This window comes from Mobula hypostoma, chromosome 13, assembly GCF_963921235.1.
Source record: "Mobula hypostoma chromosome 13, sMobHyp1.1, whole genome shotgun sequence".
NCBI lineage: Eukaryota > Metazoa > Chordata > Chondrichthyes > Myliobatiformes > Myliobatidae > Mobula > Mobula hypostoma.
The window spans coordinates 84,382,520-84,409,283 of record NC_086109.1 but is presented as its reverse complement, the minus strand read 5'-3'; the positions used below and the strand labels follow the sequence as shown (position 1 = coordinate 84,409,283).

General features: G+C 42.2%; 1 protein-coding gene across 4 annotated transcripts in view; it reads right to left on the bottom strand.

Moving 5' to 3' along the window:
* Positions 1–26,283, bottom strand: part of LOC134355747 (EGF-like repeat and discoidin I-like domain-containing protein 3) — a 116,084-nt gene extending 89,801 nt beyond the window's left edge. For 2 of the 4 annotated variants that reach the window (XM_063066096.1, XM_063066097.1), the window contains exon 1: positions 26,048–26,283. In XM_063066096.1, the coding sequence (XP_062922166.1) occupies positions 26,048–26,105 (58 nt within the window). In that variant the 5' untranslated portion in view covers positions 26,106–26,283. The remainder of the gene's footprint in view (positions 1–26,047) is intronic. The other 2 variants (XM_063066098.1, XM_063066099.1) reach the window with 1 other exon arrangement.
* Positions 26,284–26,764: the final 481 nt, after the last annotated feature.

Here is a 26,764-nt window from a genome sequence, read left to right as displayed (position 1 = left end):
CACACAGTTATGTGGGAGCTCACAAGCTCGTTAAAGACAGTGGCAGGAATTGAACCAGGACTGCTGGTACTGTAATAAGAGTTACGCTAACAGCTACACTACAGGAAAAATACTCAGCCAATCTGACAGCATCTGAGGAGAGCAGGAGAGCGAGAGAGAGAGAGAGAGAAAAGCAATGTTAATATTTCTGGTCACTGTAAGGAGTTTACACATTTGCCCCATTTCCTCCAGGTGCTCTGGTTCCCCCCCCCTCCCCCACAGTCCAAAGACGTACCAGTTGGTAGGTTAATTGGGCATTGTAACTTGTCTTGTGATTAGGCTAGGATTAAACTGGGAGATTGCTAGGCGGTATGGTTCAAAGGGCCAGAAGGGCCTATTCCATGCTGTATCTCAAATAATAAATAAATAGGTCAATGACCTTCATCAGAAAGAGAAAACATGAAAAAAAAACACATCTTAAGGTGTAGAGAAGAGGCAGGAGGGTGGATGGAATGAAAGGAATATCTGTAATGGGATGGAAACAAAGAGGGACTGGAATAAGACCAAAGGTGATGGCACTGACTGGAGAGAGTGTGGTGAAGGCTTCCTAACTGCAGCTGATCTGTTAGGAGGTGTAAATAGAAGGAGATAAAGGAGATCAGAAGAGGAAAAAATTGTGATGGAACTACAATTATAATAACAGGGAAGGTTGGAGGTGCCCCAATATAGCATCTTAGGAGAGACAAAAACCTGAGTTAACCATACAGTTTAATCCTTTAGCAGAATGGGAGACTTCCGACACAAACTGGAATGAACGGTTAATTGGAAAAGGTAAATTCGAATGAGGTAGTTCAGCTGCTTGAGTGGTGTTGTGACAATAACTTTGCACTCAACGTCAGCAAGACCAAGGAATTAAGTGTGGACTTCAGGATGAGGAAGCCAGGAGAACACACACCAGTTCTCTTTGAGGGATCAACAGTGGAAAGGGTGATTCGCTTGAAGTTAATGGGAGTCAGCGACTTTGACTGTAGAATGATTATTTGTGCCAGATGGGGTGGTTTGAATATCTCAGAACCTGCTGATCTCCTGGGATTTTCATGCACAACAGTCTCTTGAGTTTGTAGGGAATAGTTAGTTCAAAAAAAAAACAAGAAATATCCAGTTAGTGGCAGTTCTGTAGGGAAAAAAAAATCACGTTGTTAATGAGAGAAGTCAAAAGAGAACAACCTCTGCCATAAACGGTCCCAAGCCCGGCTGTGAAAGGAGGAGGTTTGGGCATGGAATTCGCAATCCATCCCATAAAAACTCAAAGCTACAGGAACACCAACAGAAGCTCCAAAGATCCAATCTCTGGGAGAGGAAGGATCCTCACTTAGAAGATGTATGAAGTCATGTCGTGAAAGTGGAAACCACAGTGAAGATCAACATTCGGCCCTTTGGCCTAGAAACAGAGAACTCTGGCAAGTTGCTGTCAGTGGCCTATACCCCAGTAGTGGTGATGGGAAGGAGGAGGACGGAGGAGAATGGCCAGACTGATTAAAGCTCACAGGAAGGCAACAGTAACTCAGATAACCATACATTACAACAGTGGTGTGCAGAAAAAAGTTGGCTTGCAGGTACAGCAGGTTATTAAGAAGGCAAACGGAATGTTGGCCTTCATTGCTGGAGGGATTGAATTCAAGAGCAGGGAGATCAAGCTGCAACTATACTGGTGAGGCCGCACCTGGAGTGCTGTGTGCAGTTCTGGTCTCCGTACTTGAGGAAGGATATACTGGCTTTGGAGGCTGTACAGAGGAGGTTCACCAGATTGATTCCAGGGATGAAGGAGTTAACCTATGAGGAGAGGTTGAGTCGCCTGGGACTATATTCTCTGGAGTTCAGAAGAATGAGGGGATCTTATAGAAACATACAAAATTTTGAAAGGGATAGGTAAGATAGAAGTATGAAAGTTGTTTCCACTGGTAGGTGAGACTACAACTAGGGGACATTGTCTCAAGATTCAGGGGAGAAGATTTAGGACGGAGATGAGGAGAAACTGCTTTTCCTCAGAGAGTGGTGAATCTGTGGAATTCTCTGCCCAGGGAAGCAATTGAGGCTTCCTCACTAAATATAGTTAAGAAACAGTTAGATAGGTTTTTACATAGCAAGGGAATTAAGGGTTATGGAGAAAAGGCAGGTAGATGGAATTGAGTTTACGGACAGATCAGCCATGATCTTATTGAATGGTGGGGCAAGCTCCATGGGCTGGATGGCCTACTCCTGCTCCTACCTCTTAAGTTCTTATTAAGAGCAATTCTGAATGCACAACATGTCAAACCTTGAAGTAGATGGGCTACAGCAGCAGAAGACGACAAACATACACTTAGTGGCCCCTTTATAAGGTACAGGAGGTACTTTATAAAGTGACCACTAATAAACCTGATTCTTATTCTGAGATCACAGACAGAGTGAAAGTGGAACGGTGAACTAAGGTGATAAAGCATTTGAGTTTTACAAGGCATCACCAACACCACTTTTGTTCTTCATTCTCACCCTTCACTAGATATTCCTTTTGACCTCCCCCCACTTCCATATTCTGTGCAACTCAAAACAGGTTCAAGCTCTAACATTTCTCAGTTCTGTTGAAAGATCTAAAAAAAAAATTACCTCAGCTTCTCTCTCCACTAATGATGCCTTGCTGAGTATTTCCAGTATTTTTAACTCTTATTTTGATACAAGTTAGTCAAACACATTTCCTGATGTAAGCCTCCAATAAACAAGATTTCTAACAAAGCATTTGTACCCGCAGGAGGCACCATACCCAATTTGTTTTTGTATCTTCAGTTGCCCTGCATAACAAGTCATTCACTTGTGGCTAACTTACTCAGTTCCATGACTTGAACTCTTTGAACAATGTTGAATTTAAATCCTGTGACATACCAAACAAAAGTTTTGATTACACATTTTATTGTGCATATTTTTGGTCCGGTTTGCTTAATGCAAAAATACAATGAAATCTTTCAGTCCCAGGCTCCAGAATAGTTCTTAACAAAGTCCTTGACACTGAGAGCTTTTTAAATCAAGCAATTGATAAACATCGTTAGTTTGGCAAAAAAAGGACCGTCTTGGGAATGCTCCATGACCAGTGAACAATTTTCCCCTTCCCACGTTCAGCAAATTCCCCGGGTGAAGGTTGGTAGACTACAAAGGAACCCAATGGTAACTTCCTGAACGTAACTTGGTCTGAGATGCACATTTGTAAAAATATTGAGAAAGACTGATTCAGTCCAACCATGTGCTCCTTGGATTCCACCAAAATGGAGTGAAGAATATCTGCACTGAGTGTTGTTGCTCCTTTCTGTGTCCTGTGGTGCATCAGGCAGCATTTTTTTTTTGCTGCTTCCTTAGCATTTGTCTGTTTTTATGAAGCCAAGTTGCTAGCTCAATGCTCAACCCAGCACAGATGGAAAGCGTGCCAGGGGCCAGCCGGATTCGAACCCGGGACCATTCACCTTGAAGTCCCGTGTCAATGCACACTACACCACCAGTCAGCTATCTGCAAAGAGCCCTGCAGATTAAATCCAATTCACAAAATGAACAGATGGTGCTTAGAATAGTTATTGATGGGCCGTGCACATTGTTATGTTGCTGTCTTGTTGTAATGGCACAGCAATACTATAATTCAAAATTCAAAGTACGAAGTAAACTTATTACAAAGCACGGATATGTCACCATATACCACCCTGAGGTTAATTTTCCTGTAGTTATTCACAGTATAATAAAGAAATATAATAGAATCAATGAAAAAATTACACACAAAGACTGACAAACAACCCATGTGAAAACAGACAACCGTGCAAATATAGTAAATAGATAATTCTGAGAACGTGAGTTACTGAGGCCTTGAAAGTGAGTCCATAGGTTGTGAAATTAGTTCAGAGTTGAAGTCAGTGATGTTATCCTTGATGGTCAGGAGTCTAATATTGGTAAGGTAATAACCATTCCTGAATCTGATGGTGTGGGACTTTATGCTCCTGTACCTCCTTCCCGATGGCAGCAGTGAGCATGGCCTACGTCATGGTGGCCCTTGATTATCGATGCTGCTATCTTGTACCAAAGCTCTTTGTAGATGTGCCAAAAGGTGGAGAGGGCTTTGCCTGTGATGGACTGGTCTGCATCCATCTCTTTTTGTAGGCTTTTCCATTCTTGGGCATTGGTGTTTCCATACCAGGCATACTGCTGTTTCCAATGCCCATCTAAGAATGTGGTGCCTAGTTTAGAACATGCTCAGTTCTCAAGTGGGGCAACGAAGAAAGCATCCATGTTTCTATTGCACTCAGTAACAAATCTGTGTATTGAATGATAAATTTAAGAGCTGAAGCCAGAGAATACAGATTTCTCTACCAAAGCCAGGGTGCACAGTCCATTTCCAATGTCTTTAAAGTTGTGGTGGCAAGGTCTGCTCTAGACTTATCAACTGCCAAGTCTCCAAATGTAGACTGACAACTCCCAGCTCACCACCACCTCATTTTGCCTCACCACAGTATCCTAATTGTCAGTATACCTATCTAACATCCTGTTTTTTAAGCAACTTCTTTTTTTAAAACTAAATATAGTGACTTCAGTCAGAATCCGAATCAGGTTTATTATCACTCACATATATTAAGAAATGTCTCATGTTCTAAAGAGGAATCATGAGGTAGTGTCCATGGACTGTTCAGAAAACCAATGGCAGAGGGTGTTCTGCCCTTTCAACTGTTGATTTATTTATCTTTTCCTTTCTGATTAAGCACATTCAGCTTTTACTTTGAAATGAGCAGTTTCAGATCCGCATTAGGTTACTTCCTGTGCGGTCAGGAAATAGGCAGTAGGAAAGCACTCTGGCAGGCAGAAGACCAGAGGTTTATGTCAGGAGCCAAAGAATCAGAATCAGGTTTATTATCACCGGCATGTGACATGAAATTTGTTAACCTCGCAGCAGCAGTGCAATGCATCACATAATATAGAAGAGAAAAAATAAACAAATAAATAAAAATAATAACTTAATCAATTACAGTATATGTATATTGAATAGATTAAAAAACATTCAAAAATCAGAAATACTGTATATTAAAAAAGTGAGGCAGTGTTAAAGAGTTCAGGAAGTTTATATCTAAAGCCATCCAGTTGTTTCCCCAGCAGAAGCATTGCTTGTAAGTTTATGTTATATTGCTTTAAGTTCATCTAAAGGTATCACCTAGATTTTGCTAAAATAGAATGTTATTTTTGAGTTTGTTAGACACCAATCTAAATGCAAATGGTTTACACATATTACTTACCTGCAGGGAACTTAACTAAGTTCCTACTTACCCGTGTATATTTACTTGTGTGAATGGAACAACACAGTAATTGTGTTTTTCAGTTTCACTCCTTATTCACTATGCCATGCCATTGAATCTGCAATAAACACAAGGTGCTAGGACACTACATCTTGACTCTCATGTCCTTTTTTGAATGGAATTTGGTTGACTGCCTAGCTGATGTTTTAACACCTCAGTAAGGGCGGAGCAGCGTGGCACATGGCCAAGTAGTTAGGGCATTGGACTACCGATCTGAAGGTCGTGGGTTCGAGCCTCGACTGAGACAGCATGTGTGTCCCTGTGCACGGCACCTAACCACACAATGCTCCAGTCTACCCAGATGAGAATGGGTACCGGCAAAAATGCTGGGGGTTAACCTCGCAATAGACTGGCGTCCTATCCGGGGAGGGAGTCTTGTACTCTCAGTCGCTTCACGCCATGGAAACCGGCATAAGCTCCAGCCTGATGGGCCACAAGGCTCGTGACAGACTTTAATCTTAAGGGCGGGACAGAGGGCAAGAAGCTGTTTCTAAGACGTTGAGTGTGGGTCTTTAGGCTTCTGTACTTCCTTCCTTATGAACACATCACTGATCACCAACTTCGCCTCATTCCGTGGCAACTGTCCGAAGCCAGGGCGTCACAGTGGCACAGCCGCTGCCTGAAAGCTCCAGAGAGCAGGGTTCAATCCTGATCTCCGGCTCTGACTGTGTGGGGTTTGCACATTTTCCCTGTAAGCCTATGGGTTTCCTATAGGTCAGGGGTTCCCAACCTGGGGTCCACAGATCCCTCTGTTAATGGTAGTGGTTCATGGCAGAAAAAGTGCTTTGGGTGCTCTGATTTCCCCCAATATCTTAAAAACATACAGTTTGGTTGCTGAATTGGCCATTATAAGTTGCTCCTGGAGTGGAAGATAGGTGATAGACTCTGGGGGGGGGGGGGGGGGAGCACGATAGTGTAGGGGATACTGCCCGTGACTCTGGTTCAATTTCACCACTGTCTGTAAGAAATTTATACATATTCCCCGTGACCACATAGGTTTCCATCAGGGTTCTGTGGGGTTTCCTTGCATATCCCAAAGACATACGGGTTAGGGTTAGTAAGCAGTGAGCATGCTACGTTAGCAACAGAAGTGTGGCGACACTTGCAGACTACCCAGTACAATCCTCAGACTGTGTCGGCCAATGACGCAAATGGCACATTTCACTGCATGTTTCGACATACACGTATCAAGCAAAGGCAAACTTTAAATGGGAAGGTAGGGAGGGAAAAAAAAAAGTTGGACTAGGTTTCATGTAAAACAAAAATCGATCCTTGATGGTTGGTGTTGACTCAGTAGGCTAAAAGAACCATTTCTGCAGCATATCTCTATCACAACCCACCTGTTACACTTGGTCTTGAGTTGTCTCAGACAAGCTATTATATCGTTACTAACAATGTCTATATTCACATCTGTAACATCACTCAGCTCAGATTGGAAATAGTGTTCCAGTATGCGTGGGAAATAGTCTCCCACACATACCGGGAGACTACTTCCAATCTGTTTCTGCCTGGCCACCGTTCTCCGTCCTTCCATAAAATTGTAATCCAATTCTGTCGCCCACGTCCTCTTCAAGCGCTGCCTACTCATCATATGAGTGCCTGCAATGGCTCTGTGCTTCTAAATGCAAGCGTTGTTGCTGCAGCTTCAATGGTAAGGCATATTTAGTGTGTGTTGGAGGGAAAGGTTCCAGAGTTTTACTCTGGGATTTATTATTTGGTATAACATATATGGAATTACAAAGAATAGACTCCCATGTGAAGCCAGTGAACACGTGGGTTTCCTCCAGGTGCTCCGGTTTCCTCCCACAGTCCAAAGACGTACCAAAAGTTCAAAGTACATTTTTTAATCAAGGTATGTACACATTATATAACCTTGACATTCGCCTCCTAACAGGCAGCCATGACACAAAGAAACCCCCTCAATCACCCAGTGTGCAGAGAGAGGGGGAAAAAAAACAAATCATGTAAACAGTAACCACATGCAAATAACGTTCTGAACTGAAGTCCACAAAGAAAGTCGAGACCCATAGTTCAGCACAGGGCCAAGTAAATGTTGTGCAGCAGCGAGCCCAATGATGTAGTTTGTAGCTTACTGGTCACTGTAAATTGTCCTGTGATTAGGCTGGTGTTAAGTCAGGGGATTGCTGGGCAGTGTGGCTTGTTGGGACAGAAGTTCCACACCATATTTCTAAATAAATAAAATATGTACTTAGAAACATCCACATGTACAGTGAAATATCTGGTATTTGCATCAACAACCGACACAGAGTGAGAATTGTACTGGAGGCAGCCGACAAGTATGTGGTACCAACATAGCATGTCCAGAACTCACGAACCCAAACCTATCTCTTTAGAGTATGGGAGGAAACGGGAGCACCCAGAGGAAACCCACATGGTCACAGGGCAAACGTGCAAACTCCTTACAGACGGTGGCGGGAATCAAACCCTGATCGGTGGTCACTGGCACTATAACGCAATTGCGTTTGTTTTGAAGAAAGTGAAGAAGTATTCTTGGGATCATTATGCAGGTATTAAAGTGCTGCTCTCTCATAGTTTCAGAGTCCTGAGTTCAATCCTGATGTTTTTGAAGCATTTACACATTCATCCCAAGTCCTTTCAGGCTTCCCCCCTTAACCTCAGTGTTCTGGTTTCCCTCCCAATCCCAAAGATATTTGGGTTGACTGGTTCTAGAGTGTGGATAAGTGGCAGGATATGCAGGGAATTAATAGGAACATGAGGAGAGTAAAATGGCATTTAGTGCAGTATTCGCATAAATGGGTGCTTGATAATTGGTGTGGACAGGATTAACATATATGTACAGTACATTGCAAAGAGTTTTAGGTACATATATAGCTAGTTTGCCTAAAACTTTTGCACAGTACTGTAGTAATTTTACGTATTGCATTGTACTGCTGCCGCCAAAATAAAAAAGCAAATTTCACGACATATGTGAGTGATGTTAAACTTGATTGTGATATGGGTCCCTGTTGTGGACTGAGAGTGGGAAGGGGGCAGGGAGAGGGGAATCACGGTTGGGAAAACGGAAAGAGAAAGGGGAGGGAGTGGGAAGCTCCAGAGAGACATTAAGTAGTGATTCCAGGATTGAATGGCTTGTCATACGAGGAGCATTGATGGCTCTGGGCCTGTATTCCCTGGAATTCAGAAGACTGAGGGGTAACCTAATTGAAAGGTCTCAATAGAATGGATATGGAAAGAATGTTTCCTATGGTGGGAGAGTCCAAAATCAGAGGAAGCAGCCTCAGAATACAGCAGCATCATAGAAACATAGAAAATAGGTGCAGGAGTAGGCCATTCGGCCCTTCGAGCCTGCACCGCCATTCAGTATGATCATGGCTGATCATCCAACTCAGAACCCTGTACCTGCCTTCTCTCCATACCCCCTGATCCCTTTAGCCACAAGGGCCATATCTAACTCCCTCTTAAATATAGCCAATGAACTGGCCTCAACTGCTTCCTGTGGCAGAGGATTCCACAGATTCACCACTCTCTGTGTGAAGAAGTTTTTCCTAATCTCGGTCCTAAAAGGCTTCCCCTTTATCCTCAAACTGTGACCTTTTAGAATGGAGATGAGGAGGAATTTCTTTAGCAATAGAGTGGTGAATCTGTGGAATTCCCTGTCACAGGTGGCTGTGGAGGCCATGACTTTATGTATATTTAAAGTATGGGTTGATAGATTGGTCAGGGCATGAAGGGATAGAGAGAGAAGGCAGGAGATTGGGGCTGAGAGGAAAAATGGATCACCCATGATGAAATGACGAAGCAAACTTGATGGGCCAAATGGCCTAATTCTGCTCCTATATCTTATGGTCAATAAACTACCTGTTTGGAATCAAATTACCTTGCCCTTTGTCTCAGGGCTGAGTGCGCCTGCACCCACACTTCACACTACCTCCTTCGCCTGGCACTCCTTCTCTGTCACCTGTCCTAAACTCCTTCCATGGCGCTTCACCCTCGCTATTCCCAACATCCTTTGCTCCCGCCACGTTTACAAACTCCCTCTCCACTCCATGTTAACAAATACAGTACTGCATAAAAGCCTTAGACACCCTAGCTATATAAATGTGCCAAAGAATTTTGCACAGTACTGTACTTCGATAATATATTTATTTTGAACTTTGAACTGCACAACTCCAGGTGACTATGGTATTTGCTTACAGACACTGTCCCTGCTTATTTCTACAAATGTTGGTGATAAAGCAAAATTTACACCTCCACAGATTCTGGAACTTTTCTTTTAGAGTCAGCCTTTCAGCTGACTTGGCAACTAACCCATCCCATCATGATACAGGGTCTGGGATTGTGCACCAGACAGTCCCAAAATAACTTCTCTTTGGTTCATTTCTCTGTTGGGTCTGATGAATGGAAACAGAGACGTAAGAAACAATTGGCACAGCTTGCGGAGTTAGGTGGACGTGCTCAAAGCGTTAACGCAGCCTGGGCCAAACAGCAGCAGGATGGGAAAAATGTCAACAATTTTGGAACAAGGAGCATTAATATGGAAACTCCTGACTTTGCACAAACACTAACACAGTGCCTGGAGAGGGCAAAACTATATTCCCGCAACACGCATATTTTTTTCATTATTCCACATGCAATGAGGCCTGTATGGTTCGGTATGTAGAAAATAAGGTAGCAAATGGAAAGTATAAACATTCAACATTTTGGGTCGAGACCCTTCTTCAGGACTGAGAAGGAATGGGGAGGATGCCAGAATTATAAAGGTGGGGTGGGCTGGCGGGGGGGGGGAAGGAAAGAGGCTAGCTGGGTAGGCATCCCTCTAAGAGACTTCACAATGGAGTAGTCAATCACAAACACAAGAAGGTTTGCAGATGCTGGAAATCCAAAATGCTGGAGGAACACAGGAGGTCAGACAGCATCTATGGAAAAGAATGAAGAGTCAACATTTCTGACCGAGACCCTTCTTCGAGGGATGCCCATTCTGAAGAAGTATAAATGAGACCCATCATCCGTGAAACCCCCTCTCACTGCTCCTCTCCTGCAATCTCTGCTGCCCTCTAACTCTTCAACCATGTGCTTTCAGCTGATCTCTTCCCCCTTCCTTCTCAGTCCTGATGAAGGGTCTTGGCCCGGAACGTCAACTGTTTACTCTTTTCCATAGATGCTGCCCGACCTGCTGATTTCCTCCAGCATTTTGTGTGTGTGTGTTGCTCAATACTTCCAGCATAGAAAACATAGAAAACAGGTGCAGGAGTAGGCCATTCGACCCTTCGAGCCTGCACCACCATTCAGCACGATCATGGCTGACCATCCAACTCAGAACCCTGTACCTGCCTTCTCTCCAGACCCACTGATCCCTTTAGCCACAAAGGCTATATCTAACTCCCTCTTAAATATAGCCAATGAACTGGCCTCAACTGTTTCCTGTGGCAGAGAATTCCACAGATTCACCACTCTCTGTGTGAAGAAGTTTTTTCCTCATCTCGGTCCTAAAAGGCTTCCCCTTTATCCTCAAATTGTGACCCCTCTTTCTGGACTTCCCCAACATCGGGAACAATCTTTCTGCATCTAGCCTGTCCAATCCCTTTAGAATTTTATACGTTTCAATCAGATCCCCCCTTCAATCTTCTAAATTCCAGAGAGTATAAGCATCTGCAGCAAATACTAAAAACACTCAGCAGGTCAGGCAGCATCAATGCAACATTTCAGGGTGGAAATTTTTTTGACAAATCTTAAATGTTATTTCCAGTTCTCTTTCCACCAGCATTTTCCAGCATCTTCTGATTTTATTTTTCAGGAGGGTCAGAGTTCAGATCCAGCTGCTGAATCTTTGACTGCAAAAATCGGGGTGGATATTTTGCAATCCTTCCAAAGTGCTATCAACTTTCTCAAGACATATTTTAAGAAGAGCCTTCCAAGGAAATGCAAAAGATCCCACAGCACTTATAAGAACAGCAGGGGAATTATTTTTATTTATTTGTTTATTTACTTTAAGATACAATGCGGAATAGGCATTTCCAGCCCTTCGAGCTATGCCATCCAGCAGCCTCTCGATTAAACCTAGCCTAATTTCGGGACAATTTACAATGACCAATTAACCTACTTACCCAGCATAGATGCTGCCCTGCCCCATTGAGTATCTACTGCTTCTTGTGTGAAACACCTGCATTTTCACGTGTCTCTTTAATACGGAAACTGCTGATAATACTTAGCAGCTCGAGCAGCATCTGTGGAACAAGGAGCTGGGATAATGCCTTAAGTTGAAATTTCCTCATAAAATCTTCAAATTGAAGAATCTGGTTCTACTTCATTAGCTGCTGCCTGACTTGATGAGTGTTTCCAGAATTCCTATTTTGAAATCAGATTTTCCCCAAAAACAGGTATTCTGAGATTTACTGCATTTGTAGCTAAGGGAACTTACACCGACTACAGAGGACTTCATTAACTCTTAAGTTCTGTGATGATCCGTGCTTAAAGGCACTGTATAAATCAAATTCTTTCCAGTGAATTTCAAAGTTCAAAGTAAATTTATTATCAAAGTACATATATATCACCATATACGACAATGACATTCATTTCCTTGCGAGCGTTCACGGTAGATACAAAGGAATACAGTATAATCAATGAAAAACTACAGAGGTGGACAAATAACCAATGTGCAAAGTCAAGAAATCGTGCAAATACAAAAAGAAAACCAAAATAATAATAACAACTAATAAATAATATTGAGAACATGAGTATTCGCTAGAAGGTTTAATGAATTCATTAAAAGGTTAAAACTATTGTTGAAGTCAGAAGCAAATAGCTATTTCACAAGAAGAGGTTGCATCTTCACACATCTTGGTAACAGAACAGGGACAAGGAGTACAGTTCCCATATCACAGGCACAACATGGCAGGATATGAACACCAAAAGATCTAGGTATATTATTTCCAGAGGTACAGTACTGCGCAGAAGTCTTAGGCACATATATATAGCTAGGGCACCTAAGAGTTTTGTACTGTACCGCAACACAATGGGAAAAAGAATCAATGCAGCAGAGATGTGGTTCCTCAGAAGAATGCTACGCATATCATATACAGACAGGATAACCAACAAAGAAGTTCTACAGAGAACGAAAACAAAACGTACATTACTTGAAAAAAAAATCAGAAAACAGCAATCAAAATTCTTTGGACACATCATGCTAAGAGAGACATTAGAACATTGAGTTACAACTGGAAAGCTGGAAGGAAAAAGAAGCAGAGGCAGACAGAGAATGAAAATGATAGATGGAATAACATCATGGTCAGAAACAGGGGAGGCAACAACTACAGTTCGGAGGGTCAGGGACCGTGATGGGATGGAGAGACATGATCGCCCACGCCGAATGGCAAGGCAGCTGAATGAATGAATGACAGTACAGAACGGTATTTGTTAAGGTGGACCAGAGAGAGAGTTTGTAAATCTGGCGGGAGCAAAAGATGTTCGGAATGCCGAGGGTGGAGTGCCACGGAGGGGTATGGAACTGGTGGCAGAGAAGGAGCACCAGGGTGGGGGCAGGGGTGGCATGGGTGCTGATACACCCAACCCCAAGACACCAGGCAAGGTCATTTGATTCCAAACAATTGGTTTATTGATCATGACAGAATGTCTCCCTGGTGCTTGCCACTCCCTCCTCTTTTCTCGACCATGATTCCCCTCTCCCTCTCCCCTTCCCACTCGCAGTCCACAAAAGAGACCCATATCAGAATCAGGTTTATCATCACTCAACATACAGTAAGTCAAGACATTTGTATTATTTTGTGACAGTACAGTGCAATACACAAAATTATTACAGTACTGAGCAAGTTATAGGCACCCAAATCATATATGTGCCTAGGACTTTTGCATAGTACTGTATACTATTCTAGGAATTTAAAGAGAGCAAATCTGCCCCAAAAGCTGCTGGTAATCGTTTACCGATGTGCAACTGAGAACATACTGACCTGCTGCATGACAGTATGGCACACCAGCTGCAACAAGATCAACCAGAAAGCTCTTCGACGAGTGAGCAGGACCGCACAGATCAGCAGTGGGACGCGACTACCAGATACGGAAACCATCTACAACTCACAATGCCTACAGTGGGCTTGCAAAACCACGATGGATTCATTTCACCCCAGTAATCACCTGTTCAATCTCTTACCATCCAGCAGGAGGTACAGAAACATCTCCACACGGACATCCAGGCTGAAAAATTGCAACTGAGTAATGCACCCCCACCAACCCATAATCCATAGGCACTATAGACAATCTCTAAGTGCAATATACAGGCATAATTCTTGATGCTATATCATATTTATTGTACTTAACAACATGGGCACGTGTCCATGAATGGGGCAGCCACTGATTCTTTCAATTTTAGAATGGTTTGTTTTTAATTCAGTTCTAACTTTGAAGTCACTCTAAATAACTCAGACATTATTTTAAATGTAGTCATTGGGTTTTTAGTAACTGAACTGATGCTGTTTTTCACTGAATGAAATAGCACTCCAATCTTGTTATCCTCTGTAATGACAATAAAGCTCTAACTGAAACCCAAATTCTAAAGAAAAGTTTAAATAGCCACACTAGTTCAGCAGAACCAACTTATATTTTGAACCAATTCTGGTAGAGACGGCAACAAGCACGTTGCCCCTAGGAGGAGAAAAATCACTCAAGGCTTATAACTATTGACAAAGTCCATTCAGCTAACCCTATCAGAATCAGATTCAAAATTATCGCCATACATCATGAAATTTGTTAGCTTTGCGGCAGCAGTAAAAAGCAATACATAATATATAAAAAACGGAATTACAGTACAGTAAATATATGTATGTTAAATAGTGTGACAAAAGAACCAGTTATCAGAAGATTGATGCCAACAAGAGGACAATGGGGGAACATGCAAGGTGCTAATAAGAGAGAGACGAGAGAGATTACCGAAAGGAGACACGGTTCCGAGTATTGTCAGAGACCGGTGGCTTTGAACACTGAACTGTTCGAAGTTTGATGGACAGGCGATACCCCAGCAGGGGGATAAAAAGGGACAGGTTCGCTAAGGCAACAGACACACGACTCCACGAGGTAACGAGACCCTGGAAGCGGTGTGCCCCCACAAGTTGGTGAGAGTTTTTGAGGTCTGGTTGCGGGACCAGCCATAGACGCACAGGGTAGAAAGGTACGGGTCGGTGGGAACCTGGTGTGTGTGTCCGCCCTTGCCTGGGTGCCGGGTTCACTGCTGAAGAACGATCGTATCTGGAACAGAGGGGTCACAGTCGGTGACCTCAGAAGACATTACAAAGGGCTCGCCCGAAAGCTAACTGCGAGGAATATCGAAGGTCTGTGTGGAATCCGTTTTGAATATTCATTCGCTTTCGTTCTCTCTCTTCTCCCCGCCCCAATGGCACAACATTACTGCGAACTGAACTGAACTCAATTGAACTGAACTTTGCATCACTGGAAACTGATCATTTACCCCAAGACTGTGATAGAGCTTGATTGATCCTATTATCCTAGTTCTGTGTACATGTGTGTTTTATCATTGCTAAACTGTTGCATTTATATCCTTTTGATTAGAGTACTGTGTTGCTTATTTCTTTAATAAAACTTTCTTAGTTCCAGTAATCCAGACTCCAACTAAGTGGTCCATTTCTGCTGGTTTGGCAACCCAGTTACGGGGTACGTAACGATAGTTAAATTAAGATAAATAGTGCAAAAACAGAAAATTAGAGTAGTGAGGTAGTGTTCATGGATTCAATGTCCATTCAGAAATCAGATAGCAGTGGAAAAAAAGTTGGTCCTGAATCTCAGTGTGTGCCTTCAGACTTCCGTACCTCCTTCCTGATGGTAACAATGAGAAAAGGGGATGTTCTGGATGGTGGGGGTCCTTGATGATAGAAGCTGCATTTCTGAGGCACCAATCCTTGAAGATGTTTTGGATGCTACGGTGACAAGTACCCATGATGGAGTTGACTAAGTTTAGAACTCTTAAAGATTTATAATTTTATAACCTTATTCAACTTTCCAAAAACGTTCAACATTTCCCAGTTTAGTATCTCAGAAGTCGTTCAATGAGCTCATGCCTTTTATTTCTCCTAATTCTTAGTCACTCCTTCATAAAGATTAACTTTAGAACTTGGATCAGGAATTTTAAGTTTAGTTATTTAAACCATGTAATTTGAAGTAATTTTCCAAATTTTCTGTCTCCATAGCATGTACAGTATAATTTTTCTTAACTTTTAAGATCAATTGCTGAACATACTCTTCCAATTACTAGAAGCCTACATTTCCCTTTCTCCATTATTCAAACCCAGTAATCAACATTCCAGTTTTTTGTTGCATTGCCCAGAGTCTGTGAATGCTTCCCTTGTGTTACCACGGGCAAACATGGACCAATTACTCAATGTGCAGCACACACTTTGGGACATTATGGCACAAGAAGCTAACATTTGGCTCAGCAAGTCTTCTTGTAATTATCCCAGTTTTCTGTTCCTGCCCTGTAACCCAACAAATTATTGTCCCTCAGATTGGAATTGGAATTGGTTTATTATTGACATGTGCCAAGATACAGTGAAAAAAAAATGTCTTTCACGCTGTTCATACAGGCCAAATTACCACACAGTGTATTGAGGCAGAACAAGATAAAACAATAACAGAGCAGAACAGCTCCCAAGAAAGCAGGTTCTATGTTCTTATTTTCATGCTAGTCAGAGAGTGCTTGAATGTGATGCCAGATGCTGACTGGAGACAGTGATCAATTTAATGATGGGCTCTTGGTTAAGTTTACCATGGGGCAGTTGGTATCTCTGAAATATGAGACAAACAAGGAGTTGGCACGGTAAAAAAATACTGGGGAAAAGAAAGAGTTATTGGAGAGGGATAGCAGTCATATTGTCATCACACACATTTCAGAATCAGATTTAATATAACCAGCATATGTATATCACATAGTTAGATTTAAAATAGTGCAAAACCAGAAATAATTAAAAAAGTGAGATAGTGTTCATGGGTTCAATGTCCTTCTAGAAATTGTTGGTAGAGGGGAAGAAGCTAGTCTTGAATCACCTTTCTAAAGCACTGCTCCTTGAAAATGCCCTGGATACTACAGAGGCTAGTATTCATGATGGAACTGACTAATCTTACAACATTTTTTCCAGCACATTTTTCAACATTTGTTGAATAAATGGATCGCAAGGGAATCAGTTCAATATTACAGCAGGAAGCACACTGCATCAATTTACTGCCCACGATCACCAGTGCATTTTTTATCCTTGCAATTTGCTAAAATATAATACATATATATGCTGATTGATATATAGTTCGAGAACAGCTTGGGCTGAAGATATCACATGGAATGCAAAATCCTTGTAATCTGTTCCTTTTGGATTACAAATCCAAGGCAAAATTGCAAACCTACTCATCAGCAAAGGGTTGTTTTATTTTAAATTATCCTCATGTTGATCAGCATTATCTTTAATTCTAATGTTTTCCTGTTTAAACCTGATTTTTTCCTGTGTATGTGACTTGCGTACAAGTACTCATTCAGATACCAAGTCATAACTCTTTATGATTCAGGGTTTCTGCTCCCATTAACCAGTGGCCACTATTTTACTTCACCTCAGGCATGTGTGTGGAAAGCCAGGGGCAGCATATGGCATAGGAGCACAATTAGTGCATTTTGCCTATCACATCTGCTCCGCCATTCCACCATGGCCGATTTATTATCCCTCCCCGTCTCAGCCCTATTCTCCTGCCTTCTCTGCTGAAGCATTTGATGCCCTGGCTAATCAAGAACCTATCAACCTCCACTTTAAACATATACAATGACTTGGCCTCCACAGCCATCTCTGTCAGTGAATTCCAGAGATTCAACACACTCTGGCTGAAGCAGTTCCTCCTCATCTCTGCTCTAAATGGACATCCCTCTAATCTGAGGCCGTAACCTCTGGCCCGAAACTCCCCCACTGTAGGGAACTTCCACTCTACCCAGAGCTTTCAATATTCAATAGGTTTAAGTGAGATCCACCTCCCCCCGCCCCCAACTATTATTTTAAGCTCCAGCGAGTACAGACCCAGAACCATGAAACACTCCTCATAAGTTAAACCTTTCATTCGCCAGAATCACACTTCAAAACCTCCTCGGGACCCTCTCCAACGCTGGTACATCCTTTTTTTAAGATAAGGGACCCAAAACTGCTCACAATACTCCAAGTGTGGTCTGACACATGCCTTATAAAGCCTTGGCATTATCTCCTGGCCTTTCTGTTTTTCAAAAGAGTAGGCAAGTACATGGTCTGTCTGCTGTTCATTGTCGAATAGTATCATTAACTCTCACTACCCTCCACTCACTTACAGATTCCGTGTTAGGGTTGCGGGTGAATATTTTAATAAAATAATAAGCAATTAATAGTTTAATGAAGGACATCATTCAGCTGGTTGCCCCCTAGTTATTCCAAATGTGGTCACACAGTAGTGTTTCAACATTTTTTTGCCACATGTTGCAGATATTTTGGCTCAAATTATCTTAGAAGCATCAATTCCTTTCAGAGATTTTCCAAAACCAACCATAACAGTCCCACAGGCAAGTCAGGTTTGGTCCTTCTGTACTACAAATTAGTGTAAGACAGATCTCACCACCAAAAACAGTAGTCCATTCTATTCTACAGAACAAGAAAGTGTAGAAAAGGGCTGATTAGTTTTATTTCTCACAGTAACACTGATTCAGCGATGAGTTAATAATTTCATATCCACTTCTGGCATGTGTACCAGCCATGCCACATTACAACCTGTGACCAGATGCACTCCTGACATCCAGCAGAGTTTCCCAGCTGCTCAATACAAAGATGCTTTGAAGAGACTGTTGAATGTCTTCTTCAAATGTAAATAACCCATAATATGAGTTAATGCGTGGTATACTTAAGATCAATCAGTGGAAAGATAAACAAAAATCCTGCAACAATTCATGAGCCAGTGAATTTGTACAGATGTGCTTCCCATAAAGTGATTTACACTGAGGTCCCGATGAGAACATTTTCTTGCACACTTGGAAGTCACAAAAACTAATAAGGAATATTTGATGTATCTGTGCATTCTTTTACGGGAAGCAGTGATGGTGAAGGCTACATACATGTCACATGAGATTCATTTTCTTGCAGGCATTTACAGAAAAGTAAAATACAATAGAATTTTTGAAAACTATACATGAATAAAGTCTGACAAATGTTCAAAAGATGGCAAATTGTGCAAATTCTAAAAAATAAATAAATAATACTGAGAACACAAGTTGTGGAGACCTTGAAAGCGAGTCCATGGGTTGTGGAATCAGTTCTGAGCTGAAGTGAGTGAAGTTATCCATGGTGGTTCAGGGGCCTGAAGGATAGTAGGGGAGGGAGGGAACGTCGACTCAGACCATGCGAGGCCTGCGCCGGGCATTTTCATGCCTTACAAGGCACAGATTGGAAGTCTGTGTGGGGCGCCACCCCTCGCACAGACACTAGAACAATGTGTGGTTAAGTGCCCTGCTCAAGGACACAAACACACTGCCACAGCTGAGGCTCGAACTAGCGACCTTCAGATCACTAGACGAACGCCTTAACCACTTGGCCACATGCCCAACTGACCTGAAGGATAGTAACTGTTCCTAAACCTGATAGCGCGGGACCCAAGGCTCCTCTACATCCTGCCCAAAGAATAATAACTTCCTAAACCTGTTGGTGTGGGACCTCAAGGCCGATTTATACTTCTGCGTCAAATGGACGCCATGGCCTTCGCCGTTGTGAGCTTTATACTTGTGCGTTGGTGTGTCCGTGTCGCTCTGCAATTCGGGCACGTCGCGCATGCGCACACGCCTGCCCGTGCAAGACTTCGTGGTCATGATAGTCTTTCTCGGGGTAAACAAGCTTAAAGTGAGCGTCCTTTTTCGTAAGAGCAAAATGTGTCCTCCATAATTTCGGAGGTCTGTAAAGCTTTATGGAAATCTTTGCAGCCAGAGTTCCTTCCCTGCCCTTCAGTCGCCCAATGGGAAGCTATTGCAGCGTAGGAGGAAATGCGATGCTACCAAGCGGACCAATCACAGCTGTTGCGGTCTGCGTTGCCACGACGCGTAGTTACATTTTGGGAGAGGTGCGCGTCAGGCTACGGTGTAGGGATCCATGTAGGCACTGCGTAGGGTTCACAGTGACGCCGTACCTACGGCGTCAATTTGACGCAGAAGTATAAATCAGCCTTAAGGCTCCTGTACATCCTGCCCAAAGGATAATAACTTCCTAAATCTGGTGGTGCGGGACCTAAGGCTCCTTTACATACTGCCTAATGACAACAGCAAAAAGAGTGCATGGCCTGGATGGTGGGGGGACTTTCATGATGGACGCTGCTTTCTTGTGGCAACGCCCCACGTAAATGTGTTCCACGGTGGGGAAAGCTTTGCCCGTGATGGACTGGGCTGTGTCCAACGCTTCCTGTAAACTTTTCCATTCCAGGTCTTGAGCAACTAGTCAGTTTTCTCTCCTCTTTGCATCCATAGAAGTTTGTCAAAACTATAGATGACATGCCAAATCTACACATACTGAGAAAGTAGAGGCTGCCGTGCCTTCTTTGTTATGGCACTTGTGTGTTGGTCCCAAGACAGATCCTCTGATAGGATAATGCCAAGGAATTTGAAGTTACTGATTCTGTTTAAAGTTACTGACCCTGCTGCAGTGTTTGTTATACACTGAGCAACGTTTCAGCTTGAACTTTTTAGGTGAAGTCCATTTACCTCTACTGCGCCGGGTGAGGAATCATCCCAGCATCGGAGCTCATAATTCAATCTAAACACCACAATCTAGTTTTAAGGTCGGAGAAATGCTGCAGGAGCTGTAACCCTTCAGGTTAATCCAGTGATTCTGTTCTGGTGCTGTCAGAAACCCCTTGAAAGTATTCCAAATCCAAGAGCACTATCTCCTGCTGCCTTGGCAATTACCACTGTCCATAAATGCATACAGATATGCCAAATATTCCTTGTTGGTCTGTGTAATTACAAACTGTGCAGGGGCAGATTTTAGCAGGACTTCAGAATAAATCACTTTATAGGAAGCAGATCTGTGCAAATTCACACACCCGACACATGTAAGATTTTTTTTAATCCTTAAGATTAAAATCCCCATTCCCACTCTTGTCATTACCTACTTGTCTTTACAAGTGAATAAAGATTAGCTTTATTTGTCACACAACATTAAAGCGTACAGTGGAATGTATAATTTGCTTCAAATCAAATCAGCCTGCAAGTGTTGTCACACTTCCAGCACCAACGTAGCATGTCCACAATTTACTAACTCTAACTATACATTTTTGGAATGTGGGAGGAAACAGGAGCACCCAAAGGAAACCCACATGGTCTCAGGGAGAATGTACAATCTCCTTACAGACAGCAGCAGGTATTGAACCAAGATCTTACAGTTTGGAACTGTAAAGTGATGCCCTGGCCTCATAAAGTTTCTCTATTGCCCTATGTTTTTAGTCCCTAAAGAACTTGACAATACCAGAGAATCCGAAACAACAAATATAATTCACTGTGAAACAAACAGAATCTTAGACTAGCTTCCTGTCAATTACATCCCAGGAGAGACGTGGTCAGCATCTTTGTATCCAATGCTCCACAACACACTGCGGAATAGCACAGCCTGCTGCACAATATTTTACAACCTGAGACTGAAGGGAAGGGAAACATCTCTGCAACTAATGCAAAATTGGAATTGCGCCGGAAATACTCAGCAGGTCAAGCAGTATCGGTGGAGAGAATAAGTTATAGAGACAAAAGAGACTGCAGCTGCTGGAATATGGGGCAACAATCAAGATGCTGGAGACACCTCAGTGGGTCAGGCAACATCTGTGGAGCAAAATGGACAGCCAATGTTTCCAGCTGAGACCTTCTTTAGTAAAAGGCAGTAAAAATGTTTCAACTAAATGGACATCAACTTGAAATCTTTCCACTTGACAGTGTCAGCTCTTGCTTTCTCCAAAGATGCTGCTTGGACTGCTGAATAAAACAAGGTGCTTTTAAATCCAGCTAACATCACTCTCCTGCATGCTTTGAATCACACAAACCAGCAAGAGGTATTCAGTGTAACTGCCAATTCTTTTATGTTGACTAGTTAATAGTGAAGCCAGCAGAAGACCTTCACCCTAACCTTTGAATAATTCCAATGGAAGTTTGACAAGACCATTAGAATCTTCTGCTTTTATTTCAGATTTCCAGCAATATTTTCCTTCGGTGACTGGGTAAGTGGCCTAAATTCACAGATTCATAAACTTTAAGGGAGGCCCAAGTCTCATCTCAGACACCAGGCATCACAAGGAAGTAAATCTTCTTACTTTGATATTTTTTGCTCATTGATGGGAGTGGAAAAGGGGTAGGGAGGGGTGGAGAGGGTCAGTTCTGTGAGAGGTACAATATACATGCCCAGATGCCAATGTGGGAACCAGACAGCATCTCTCATTAAAACTGTTTTGAAGTTCTTTTTATCATTATATTTATATTGCAGAGCTATAGGGATACAACTGATGGGTAAGATACAAAATGAATCTCTAAGGGATTTTGCAATGTGTTTATGATTGCAATCAAAATGAGAGAGAATAAAGATTATTGAGTCTTCAATTACTACAAATTACAAGACACTCGGGAGAAGAGCTTCTGCAAAGACTACCTTTGCAGAATATCTAGATGTTTAGATTGGCTTTGAAAATGACTCCAGTGTAGCTTATGGCTTTATTTCACGCCAAGATGAAAGCTGATTTAATTGCTGGGTTTTGGAATGTTTCAGGAACTCTAAATTATGTCTTGAGCTGCAGATTTTGTTCAATCTAACTGGCCCCACGTCATCTGTTTGGCAGTACAAATCTTATCAGTTAATGTCCGGCTCCCTTTGAACTTGATTTTGACAGTGCCAGCATATGGTGAAAGCCAAATCCTTGCAAGTTAAAAAAAAAATTCTGCAGCAAAAATAGAACCAGTCATCCAACTGGTGGCCAGGTTCAATTTTATCATCTGTTCTCTTCATAGCTACTTTTGACAGCATGTTAAAAATCTATTTGCTGATGGCAGGACAGGATTTTCAAGTTTATACATTAAGTTTCCACCTCTATTGCAAAGAACTTCTATAGGTGTGTGGTGAAAAGTGTGCTGACTGGCTGGTATGGGAACACCAATGCCTTTGAGTAGAAAATCCTACAGGAGGTAGTGGATTTGGCCCAATACATCATTGGTAAAATCCTTCCGATCGTTGAGCATATCTACATGAAACGCTGTCGTAGGAAAGCAGCATCCATCATCAAAAATGCTCACCACCCAGGCAAAGCTCTTTTCTCCCTGCTGGCATCAGGTGGAAGGTACAGGTGCCTCAGGATTTGCACCACTGGTTCAAGAACGGGTACTACCCCTCAGCAATCAGGCTCTTAACAAAAGGGGATAGCTACACTAACTTAAGGACTCATTTAAGAACTCTGTTATATTGTTATTTCATGCTCATTATTTATTGCTACTTATTTGTGTATTTGCACAGTTTGTTTACAATAGTTTATAGTTCCTGATGTTTACAGTTTAAAGTTACTGTTCTAAAGATTTGCTAAGGAAAAAACAAACTCAGGGCTGTATGTTGTGACATGTGCGTACTCTGATAATAAATTACACATTGAACTTTAGATTCAGGGGAAATTGGGCACCTCTTCACAGTACCAAAGTAACCAACTTAGCCATCTTTTCGACTCCAATTGAAACAGGTCTCATGGGTGCCTGCAATCCTGCCACCTTCTTCATGTGTTTTTTTTAAGTATTGGCTACCAGAGTTCAAAGTAAGTTTATTACCAATGTATACATCGCCATACACAACTTAAAGATTCAGTTTCTTGTGGGCATACACAGTAAATCTAAGAAACACAATAGAATCAATGAGACTACACCCAACACAACAAACAGACTGGAAATACCGTGGAAATTCTCCATTCACTGAGCCAAATGCAATGGACACTCCTTTACTTGGGAGTCTACATCAGACTACCCAAAGTCTACTCAAAAAAAAATATTCCTGAAATCTAGTTGAATCATCGAGCAAAACCTGTTGGATCAGTTTTCCAGATGTTTCTCATATTGTTACCGTATTAATGCATATTGCTCCCATTCACAATCACACACAGCTATTTTCTACCAATTGCTATGCTATAATGGTCAAAGGGAGATCCAGATGACTTCAATTTGATGGAGGCTATTCAGCTGAAGCTCCCTTGATGGCCCTGTTGCCTTTTATTTAAACCAAAATAAACCTTATCCATGAAAAAAAAACTGTGCCATGTCTTTTCATTCTTACATTCACAGACAATGTGTTAAGTAGTGTTCTATTACATTTCTTAAAACCAATAGCACTGTTACCAGAGGGTGGAGAATCTGTCAAGTTCACTGCTAAATCATTTGGTATATTTAACGCAAATTTGGAACTGTAGTTCAAAACAATCAGTGTTTGTAAAGCACCCTGGAATATTCCTGAACACCATAAAAAATGATCAACAAGCAAAATTGAATTGCAGACATATTTATTTTTTAGTTAAGGGCCATAGATAGGGTGAATGAGGGACAATATTTTCCGCAAAAAGCTTTGGAATGAACTGCCAAAAGTCGCTGAGATAGGTACAATAACAACTTTTAAAATATACTTTGACAGGTACGTGAACTGGAAAGGTTTAGGAGGTGATGGGAAAAATGCTGGCAAATGGGACTGGCTGGGATGGGGCACCTTGGTCAGCAGTTCAGCCGAGTGCACTGTTTCTGTGCTGCAAACTCTATGATTATATCTGCAGCGAATAGGTATATTTGTTGTTTTCTAGATCAATGACATCCAAGAGGCACACTTTTTGGGGACTGAATGATTTGTATTCTTCATAGAAGCAGAGAAACACAGAAAATCTACAGCACAATACAGGCCCTTCGGCCCATAATGCTGTGCCAAACATGTACTTACTTTAGAAATTACCTAGTGTTATCCCTAGGCCTCTATGTTTCTAAGCTCCATGTACCTATCCAGGAGTCTCTTAAAAGACCCTATTGTATCTGCCTCCACCACCATTGCTGGCAGCCCATTCCACGCATTGACCACTCTCTGCGTAAAAAACTTACCCCGACATCTCCTCTATACGTACTTCCAAGCACCTCAAAACTGTGCCCTCTCGTGATAGCTACTTCAGCCCTGGGAAAAAGCCTCTTGCTACCCACAGGATCAATGTCTCTCATCATCTTATACACCTCTACCAGGTCTTCAATGCTCTCTTCAATCATCCAGAGTGAGAAAGTGCATTCACATCTTTATAACGCCCATTCATAGATAATAGTCACAGTCATTGAAAAGTACAACACAGAAACAGGCCCTCCGGCCCATCAAGTCTATGCCAAATCATTTAAACTGCTTATTCCCATCTACCTGCACTGGACTATGACATTCCATACCCCTACCATCCATGTACCTACCCAAACTTCTCTTAAATGTTGAAATCCAGCTGGCATTCACGACTTGTGCTGGCAGTTAGTTCCCCACTCTCACAACTCTCATGTTCCCCTTAAATTTTTCACCTTTCACCCTTAACCCATGACCTGTTTGTAGTCCCACCCAACATCAGTGCAAAAAGCCTGCTTGCATTTACCCTATCTACACCCCTCATAATTTTGTATAGCTCTATCAATTGTTCTCTCAATCTTCTACGCCCCAAGAAATAAAGTCCTAACGTACTCAATCTTTCCTTTCAACTCAACCATGATTGAAAGGCGGAGCAGATTCGATGGGCGAATGGTTTAATTCTGCTCATGTGTCTTACGGCCATCACCTCAACACACTAGCAATTCGAGTCAGTGTCTCTACTGGTTAACAGTTTTAGACGACCATCCATGTAACATCAAGGTTCCTCATACACGTATCGAGGAGAATGGAACTTACTCAGCATCTCTAACTGAGCCCGATATTGTTTTTATAAAATAACTCTTCTTTTTAAAGCGTGGGCGAAGGCTTTGATTACTCATGTTTAAAACACAACGATCGTGGAATGTGATTCTCAAAACACCGGAACAATCTACTAAATCCCATGAAGTAAAAACAGACCCGATTCTCACAGTCGCATAATGGGCACTGGTCCTGGCAACAATTTGCAAGGAAGTGAATCATTCCACATGTTCATATTGAGAAATCCCTGATTCATCTCAGTACCCTCCCTCCCAACGAAATAAGAAAACTATATTCCCTTCAGCTGGGTTGCAAAAGGAAACGCCTGTCCATTTTGCATACGGTTTATCCCAACTTTTTTTATAGACTGCAAATCCGAATTAGTAGCGGAGATCATAGCAAAGCGGAGAGACATTTGTTTACATCTAGCTGTAAACTAGTTCTTTGTTTTCAGAAACGTCACAAAATAAAATGAAAACTCACAGAGGTGAGTCTCGCCAGGGCTGCATTTTTCAGAGCTTTTTTTGTTATTCGGTTTAGAAATGATCTCATCTCACCGGGCAAAGATTTCAAAATAAGGGTGTGGAGGATGGGATGATTTTTTAAATGTATTAATCGCAGTTATTATAATACAGCGTCCTTTCTCAGGAACGACTAGGGAGTAAAAGGCTTATCTCTTAAACAAATAAGACTCAGTGGAACCTAGAGTTGTTTAAAGAAAAACATATACGCTTCATACTCTCTGTTGAAGTTTAGAAAGATCGGCTCCCTTACCGCTGGATCCCAGGGCGAGAGTGGAACTGATGAACAGGGCGATGCAAAACCTCATCATCTTCCCTGGCTTGTCTGTCGGAGACCGTCTTCAAAACTTGTATGGAGCAAGGTGGGGACGAGGGGGGGAAAAAAAGGCTGGAGTTGAGCTGATAGCGCAGTTTACGGGGGCACGTGTCTCTCTGTGTATCCAATTATCGTGCGGAGTTGCGAACATTGCCTCGGGCTCCAGCCCAATGCGTCAAGTGGAGCTCCCAGCGGCTGCCTTCAGGAGGAGGTGACTTCAGCTAGTGATCCTTCCACTCTCTGACACTCTCACTCCTTTCACCCGGCACCCTGCCTTGTTTTCCCTAGAAGTCACCTTCAGTCTCTGTGACATGTTATTAAGCCAGTATATATTTAACATAATCCTAAAAGCTGACTTAATTTAAAATAATTACTGTCGTCGACTATTTTTAATCAAATTCTTTTCCCATTACATGGGATTCCAGGATTTTTAAGTCAACGTTTGGGGGATTGTATTCTATAATTACATGAAATTCTCAGGCAAAAATGATCTTGAAGATAAGGGATAATCGTTACAGTTCCGGGCCATGGATAATCTTACCATTAATGTAAACTGGTCTTGAACTTGAAATGTAGGATTACTTCAGGGGCCAAAATGCACTTTGCAAAGCACATATTAGCTAATGCAGACAGTAGCAATATACTCTTTGAATA